Source organism: Magnolia sinica, chromosome 4 (assembly GCF_029962835.1).
Source record: "Magnolia sinica isolate HGM2019 chromosome 4, MsV1, whole genome shotgun sequence".
Taxonomy (NCBI): Eukaryota; Viridiplantae; Streptophyta; class Magnoliopsida; order Magnoliales; family Magnoliaceae; genus Magnolia; species Magnolia sinica.
In genome coordinates this window covers 17,204,987-17,213,205 of record NC_080576.1, presented here as the reverse complement: position 1 = coordinate 17,213,205, position 8,219 = coordinate 17,204,987, and the positions used below count along the sequence as shown (strand labels likewise).

At 42.0% G+C, this 8,219-nt stretch overlaps 1 protein-coding gene across 1 annotated transcript; it reads right to left on the bottom strand.

The window, feature by feature from the left end:
• Positions 1–202: 202 nt before the first annotated feature.
• LOC131242620 (rust resistance kinase Lr10-like) lies at positions 203–7,158 on the bottom strand. The gene is made up of 3 exons (XM_058241376.1): positions 6,315–7,158; positions 1,641–1,709; positions 203–1,393 (listed from the first exon to the last, which is right to left on the bottom strand). The coding sequence occupies exons 1-3, from the start codon at positions 7,087–7,089 to the stop codon at positions 387–389; spliced, it is 1,851 nt and encodes a 616-aa protein (XP_058097359.1). The 5' UTR covers positions 7,090–7,158; the 3' UTR covers positions 203–386.
• Positions 7,159–8,219: the final 1,061 nt, after the last annotated feature.

Sequence of the window (8,219 nt, the reverse complement as noted above, 5' to 3'; positions counted from 1 at the left end):
ATGCATACCATTTCTCTACATGTAATGTATAGTAACTTGATCTAGATGCTAGTAGCATGTCTATGATTTGATGAAGATTTGACAAACCTATTCATGGCGAATAGGTGACTGATCTTCAAATAATTACTTAGGAAATACTCTAATTCTGAATATCTCAACTACCTACATTTCATATAAGTAGCCTCTCTATATATATATATATATATATATATATAAGGATTTACAATCATTGCGATTTTCAATTACATTACTTGAGATTCTACTAATCCAAATAGGCCCTTAGCATCCTTCCGTGGAAATGGATGAGGGGGCATCTCGATGCCATCAGCATCTCCTTCTAGCATTTGGATCACTCTCCCCATAGTGGGCCTATTCGAATGGACTTGCTAGATGCACCACAGCCCCACCTTACATAACTTCTCTACCACTTGCATGTCCTCTTTATCATCTCCAACCCTTTTTCTCGCTTCCCTCAGTAAGGGAACTTCCCCTCTTTCGATTCTGTTAAACGCCCACTCGGGGAAATACTCCCGGCTGGATGTACTCGCTGCTTGATCGTAGTTCCTCCGCCCACCCACCATCTCCAAAACAAGCATCCCATAGCTGTAAACGTCCGACTTCTCTGTTACCGGCCCATAGACTTGTGCCCACATCTCTGGAGCTGCATACCCTGGTGTTCCCTGACCTCCTGTCAGTGAAACATGGCTGTGTTCCTTGTCAATCATCTTTGCAAGCCCGAAATCCGCCAGTTTTGCTGAGAAATTTGAGTCTAGAAGAATGTTGTGGGGCTTGATATCACAATGCAGAATCCTACTCCTACAACCTTGGTGCAAATACCATATTCCTCTAGCGGATTCCAAGGTGATGTTGTACATCTGCTTAGTACTTAGCTGTTTGAAATCGCTGTGTTCTTCTTCATTGTTGGTGCATTCTTCTTTGTTGTTGGTGCGGGGAATGTATCTATCAAGTGATCCCATTTCCATGTACTCATAAACCAATGCTCGTCTCATTCTGTCGACACAGTAACCGAGCATCCGGACCAGGTTCTTGTGGTGCACCCTCCCGACTGTTGCGACTTCAGTCATGAACTGCTTTTCACTTTGCTTCGACACCTTCAAGAGCTTGATTGCTACATCAACACCACCGGGCCCATGATCAATGGTCCCTTTGTAGACACTTCCAAACGCTCCTTCTCCGAGCTTTGTTGAGAAGTTGTTGGTGAACTTCTCGAGTTGGGAATAGGAATACCTGGTTGGGGATATTCTGGCAACAGCTTCGGAGCTTATGCCAGTTTCATCTTGGAATTCCCGCTTCATCTTTCTTCTTCGGATGACTAAGAGAGTCGCTACCAGTGCGAGAACAGGTATGAAAATGGCGGACGAAGCGGATACAGCTGCATCAAATGAATAAAAGAAGAGAGCTGAGTAGAGGTTTCTTCCCAAACAATGGCCGAGATGGAATGGTGGCCACTGGATCACTGGCCCGGTGATGATCAGATGGTGGGGCCCACCCCATCCCTGGTCGCAGTGGCCAGTGCCTCAATCAGTGGATGGGGCCCACTGCCTGATCATCATTGTATCAACTTTATGAGATAAATATATTTTGTTGCAGAAATGAGGCAGCATGAAATATAAAATTACCTGCAATGAGTACTTTGGACGGTCCAGATCCTCCGCCTGTGACCCATGTTTGAAGGTCCTCTGTCGTTCCTAATTGAACGAGATCATGGTGTCAGTGAGAAGAAATGATGGATCGAATTTTCTCTATTACAGATTACTAAAAGCTGTCTGATCTCTGATCAAACATTATACGTGGACCGCTTCCTGCACCTGCTCACCAGTATACTTGGGGATTTTTACCGCAAAATTCCTCCGGAAATTAAATTTTACTAAATAGTACTTCCAGTTACCGATATTTCCAGGCAATCCTTTTTAAGAGGAAAAATCAAATCACTGTTCTCCTTTCCTTTTTCTCTACAATAAAGTAAATAATCGAAAGTTGTGGGACCCCACGTGGCATGTGTCTCACATCCAACCCGTCTAATAAATGCACACCAACTTTATTATTAGGCAGAAAAAAAATGGCAGATCTCCATTGAGGAAGAGTCTTGGATGAAGAAAAAGGAGGAAGTGTATTTGCAAAAGATAGGCCGATTTTAAATACAGGCATATTTATCGGTAAGAATTATGTCCATTCATGAAAGGAAAATGACGACTCTTTGTATAACACGATTCCTGGATTAACCAATTTGAGAATGACACATGTTATGTAGAGCAAAATATAACATGCAAAAGATTCGTAGAAATATTTGGAACACTATTTATGAAAGTACAATTAGTGCTGAGTTGGTAGTACATGTCATTTGATGACAGCGTGCGACTGAAAGTCAAAAAGGTGAAAAGCTGTCAAGAAAAGCGAAACGATTACATAAATACGAAAAGGTAGAAGGATCTGAAAAACCGACGTCATAATGATTGATCTACCATAACAGTTAAGGTAGAGAAAAGAAACAGATACAAAGTATTTGTGTAGTAGAGAAGTCTATAAATAATAGAAAAAATTCACATAATAAATTGTTTCATGCCCAAAGAATTTTGTATTCGTTACGATACGCTCGTAAAGGTTGATACGTATATGTAACGACCATGACCATTATTTGATATGGGAGTGAAAATGGATAGTTAGTTTTTGAAACTATATCAATTGTTACCATGGCCGTAAAGGCCGTTACAGGGCATAACGACCGTTACTCCCGTAACGGTCGAAAAATGATCATTTAAAAAAAAATAAAATTTAAATTCATTTTTTTTTTTTCATTCCAAAAACTTTCCTATATCATTTTACAACAAATTTTGACCACTATTACTATAACTTTTAAAATTAAAACTATGGATTAAAGTGATCTGAGCGAATAGAATCTCCAAGGGTATTTTCTTTTTTAAAAAATTGAAAAAGTAGTATTTATGCTTTTTTTCTGATTTCTAATTCTAATGCTTGATTGTGATGTGTAAATATTAGAGATATAATCATATTAAACAATTTACTAGACAACCCGATATAACACTCTTACCAAAGAGTGGACCGTTACACTACCATAAGCATGTTCAAAATAAAAAATGAATACATATTTGAAATATTTACATTATTCTTTATTTTCTAAATATTTTTTTAAAATTTTTTTCAGGTTAAATTTTTTTTTCAATCGTTACGGGGATCATAACGGTTGTTACGCCCCCGCATCAACCGTTATGGCCAATACCCGTATCAGTAATGGTGGTGACCGTTATGGCTATTGTTACCGATACAGAATACCTTGTTTCATACCAATCCAATAAATCCAATCAAATTTATATTATCTTAGCTGTAATTTAAGTCTATAACCATACGTTGGACTTTATCTATTATCGGTACAAGCATTTCTTCTTTAGAAAGCTTTCTTGTAGTTGTATTTTAGTAGAACGTGAGTAGTTCTATATAGTTTGAGGATAACCAAATCTCTCTTTATGGGAAGAACCCCACCTTTCATTATTCTCTAAGCAATTTCTGAGTAGCTGAATAGGTGACCAATCTACTCAAATCATGATCATATACAGTTGTAGTCATCGTATCTACCTATATTAACACTTAGGGGCAAGTTGTTAGTTGAAATTGAGCTCCACAATTGATTCTAAGCACGCTGGCACACATCACCAGTGACTATAAAAATCCAAACCAGTAAAAGTGTCCAAGATATTTAACTTCGCAAATTAATGTTCAACTACCATGCTTCCGTCGAGATTATTGGATCATGGCCCCATCAAGCAGTGTCCAATGTGATGTTTCTGTGACATCCACTCCGTTCATTAGTTGAGCAATCTATTTTCACCACACAGAGAAAATCATCTTGATTCAAAAGTTAGGTGGACCATACCTCAGGAGTAATAACGTAAAATCACGCCTGAATACTATAAATTCACTCGGTAGGATCCACCTGAGTTCTTTTTATGGCTGATTCTTGGTGTGCAATTTGATCCTGGTTGGGTCCACCTGATGAACGGGTTGGATGGCATATAAACAACACGGTGGTTCAAGGAAGCTTTTCATGCGGGTCCTCGGCCCCACTGTTTCACGTGGTATGACCCATCTGATCTCTGGATCGACGTGATTTTTGAGCTCAGGCTCTAACATGAGGTGTATCAATTGATAGACAGAGCGAATGTGTGACACAGGCCACGGTGGGTCCACAGAGCTCGACTGTTGCACGGTCTTTCTACAACAGGTGTCCTAGAGGCCCGGTCCGTAGAGGAACGGATTGGCTACTCCCCCTGCCGGTCGGTGCTCTGTGGGCCCCACCATGATGTATATATTTCATCCATGCCGTCCATCTATTTTTCCAGATCATTTTATGCAATGAGACCAAAAACGAGATATATAAACGTCTCAAGCAGACCACATTACAGGAAACAGTGTTGAATGAGGGGTACCATTAAAAACTTTTTGGGGGCCATAAAAGTTTTGGATCAAGCTGATATTTGTTTTTTCCCTTCATCTGCGCTGTATGACATAATCAACAGATTGGATGTCAAATAAACAGTACAGTGGGCCTTAAGAGGATTTTAATGGTGAATATCCAATCACTATTGTTTTCCTGTGGTGTGGTCCACCTGAGATTTATATACCTCTAATTTTTTATATAGAGCCTAAAATGATCTGTAAAAATCGATGAATGGAATGGATGAAACACATACATTATGGTGGGGCCCACAGAGCACCGACCGCCAGCCACGGGGCTGGTGGCAGGGGGAGTAGCCAATCCGTTTCATGTCCGTAGCCACCCAATCCTTAAATCTGCTATTTGCCTATTTTTTGACTTTGACCCCCAAGAGGGTAGTCAAATAGTCGACGGACTACTGATTTGAATTCCTCGTCAGCCTGTTGGGCCATGTCTAGATGATCGGAACGCTCCAGTGGCGATCGAGTCCAATCATGGATAGGCCATGTCCAAATTATCAGGTGCTATGAATGGCTATTCGATCCACGCACAATTAAAACCATAGAATGGTCATCCACTTGCGCTCATTTGAATGGACAGGATTAGAAAAGAGGAACCCGTGTGTGTGACGTCTGGAGCCTTCATTGGCTGATCCCCACTTAATCGATACACCTGTCAAAAATCATGCTGGCCTGATCATCTGATGGGACACACGTGTACAAAATAAACAAACGGTCATGAGAAATTGACGCACGATAAAAAAAAAAATAGAAGTTTGGTACACGTGTGAGAGCGGATTAGGTGAGACCTCGGCCTCATGACCCAAGCCGTTGCGGCCCTTACGGCTGGGTTACCGTGGGCCACCTTGATGCACGTATTATCCACGCCGTCCATCCATTTTTCAGATCATTTTATGCATCATTCCCAAAATGAAGCAGATCTAATTATCCGGTGGATCATACCATAAGAAACAGTGGTGATTGACCGTACTACCATTAAAAACGTCTTAGGGCGCACCTTAACGTTTCCATATTGTTTATTTACCATCCAATCTGTTGATAAGGTCACATAAGCCTGGATGAAGGGAAAAAAACGAATATCAGTTTGATTCAAAACTTTTGTGGCCCATTAATGTTCAATCAACACTGTTACATATGGTATGGTCCACCTGATAATTGGATCTGTTCATTTTTCGGATGATGTTATAAAATGATCTGGAAAAAATGGATGGACATAATACATACATCAAGGTGGACCCCACGGTAAGAGCCATACCGTCTTGGGTGAGGCCGGGGTCTCACCTAATCCGACCTGTGGCCCACCTGATGGTCAGATGGTCTGGGGATCAGGTGATGAGTGGCTCTAATCTCGCTCAGGTGTTCCTCGTTTCCACGTGTAGAGGCGAGTGCATTTAGAATTTTCTATAGGCCTAATAGGGGTTTGCTAATTTCACACGTCGGGCACGTGTGCAAACATGAAACACGTGTGTGATCTGAGCTTTCCATAAGGTAGGAATTTGGAAAGAAATAGATCTTCTGCAGAAAAAATCATAGAATTTCAATATTCAGGCGTGCCACAATAAAGAAAGTAAATCAGTGGTTTAAATTTTTTCATAACCGATTTGTTTTGATATACAGTGGCCCACATGAGATTTAAAAAAGCCTGAATTTCATGATAAAAGATCTAAAAGGTGTAGCTCACCTGATGAACAGCTCAGATCTCACACATCTCACATTATTATACATGCACCGGCATGTAGAATGAGCAAACCTAGGCCGGATATGGTGTGGTTATACACTGAGTTACGGTGTATAATCCACATTGAATTAAAACGCGCACGTACCGTCAGAGCAGTTAAAGGAGTGGACGCTGGATGGGCAATAGCAAACGAACGCCGTAGATAGAGGGTGGGACCCACAACGGCCCCCGGAGGCCTCGCAGCCCTGGCAATCCAACGGCTTAGCATAGCGCAACCTGAACCCCTTCTGCAAAAAAGCCCTCAGGTCCCTCTCCGCGCTCACGTTGAACCCCAACGGCGTTATCATTAAGAACTCCTCGCACCCGGGGCGCGTCACGTACCCCGGCGCATAGTAGCGGAAGCTGGAGTTATCCTGGCCCGGACACCCGAGACAGGAGGCAGGCAGGAGGCCCGAGCCCGATTCGACGTGACTGGTGCAGTTGAAGTGCGTCGCCCAGGTGAAACCGAAAGCGAGGGAGAAGATGCTAACTTGGTCAGTGTAGGATGGAAAGGATACCTTGCCGCAGCTAAAGAGCGTCTGGCTAGCAACGGTGAAAGACGCGCTCTTGGAGTCGGAGGTGAAGTTTCCGACGACTCGGAATCTGCGTTCCGGGGCATGTGGGTTGGAGAGGACGAGGTATTGGTTGTTGGGGCATGAGGATTGGAGGATAGGCGGTTGGCAGAAACGATGGAAGGAGAAAGGGTAGCTAAGATTGAGGCCGTTACACTTGGACGGTGCGCATAAGTTGTAGTAGTAGAAAGGTTCTGTGCTCAGCGTTGGATTGTCTTGGGATGTGGTTGTTGAGAAGAAGAGAGTGAGGAAGAGTAAAGATAGAAAGATTAGGAGAAGGCTTTCCATGGGGGTTTGAGGAGATGCCATGTTGGAGAGAGAGAGAGAGAGAGAGAGAGAGAGAGAGAGAGAGTCTGGATGATGTGAAATCGAGGGGGAAGAGGGCGTTTTATCTTGCAAGAGATATCCTGCAAGAGTAATACTTTGATACTCTGGCACACTGTACTGTATGATACTCGAGCACTTACAATTTACTCAGAAATGGCATACATGTAATATTAATCATTCAAATTTAAACTGTCTAAATGATATTGGGGTACGTCATAGAGTGGAAATTACCTTTGTTTTGAGCATTTGACTATTCAATGGTGTCCTTTTCACCCCTTAGTAAATAAGTTAATATTTAATGTGGAGTCGTTTACGAAAATCGTTCTGTCCGGAAACGGATTGGCTACTCCCCCTGACACCAGCCGCGTGGCTGATGGTCGGTGCTCTGTGGGCCCCACCATGATGTATTTGTTACATCCATTCCGTTCATCCATTTTTAAAGATGATTTTATTGTTTGATCCCAAAAATGAGAGGTATATAAATCTTCGGTGGACCACACCATATGAAAACAATAGTGGTTGGATATCCATCATTAAAATCCTCCTAAGGCCCATTGTACTGATTATTTGACATCCAATATGTTTATTAGGTCATACAGGCCCAGATGAAGGGAGAAAACAAAAATCAGCTTGATCCAAAACTTTTACGCCCCAAAATGTTTTTTAATGGTTGACGCTCATTCAACACTGTTTCCTATAATGTGGTCCATTTAAGATTGGGATATATCTCATTTTTGGTCTTATACTGTAAAATGATCTGTAAAAATGGATGGACGGCATGGATGAAACACATACATCATGGTGGAGCCCACGGAGCACCGACCACCTGCCATTGGCTGGTGTCGGGGGAGTAGCCGATCCGTTTCCGTCTTTTGGTACATTTTTTGACCTACGTGGAAGAGGCTGCTTTAAAGAGGAGGCTGCTGGACTTTTGATGGCTGTTATTGAATTATGCGTGGAAATAGGGAGCAGATGATTCTACCTTTATTCTTGGTCCACCTCGGTGTGTTGCCGTACGTCATCTGATTTTTAAATATATTAAAGAAAAAAATACATATAAGAAAAAGTCTAACGATGCGGTTTCCATTTGAGAATTCAGCGCAGTTTGAGTA

What these genes read in the sequence shown, in the direction of transcription:
- LOC131242620 (XM_058241376.1), bottom strand. Translation starts at nt 7,089, where the DNA reads ATGGCATCTCCTCAAACCCCCATGGAAAGCCTTCTCCTAATCTTTCTA. An exon ending in CTCCTTTAACTGCTCTGACG is followed by an intron (nt 1,710 to 6,314) that starts GTACGTGCGCGT and finishes TCGTTCAATTAG; the next exon opens with GAACGACAGAGGACCTTCAA. An exon ending in GTCCAAAGTACTCATTGCAG is followed by an intron (nt 1,394 to 1,640) that starts GTAATTTTATAT and finishes CATTTGATGCAG; the next exon opens with CTGTATCCGCTTCGTCCGCC.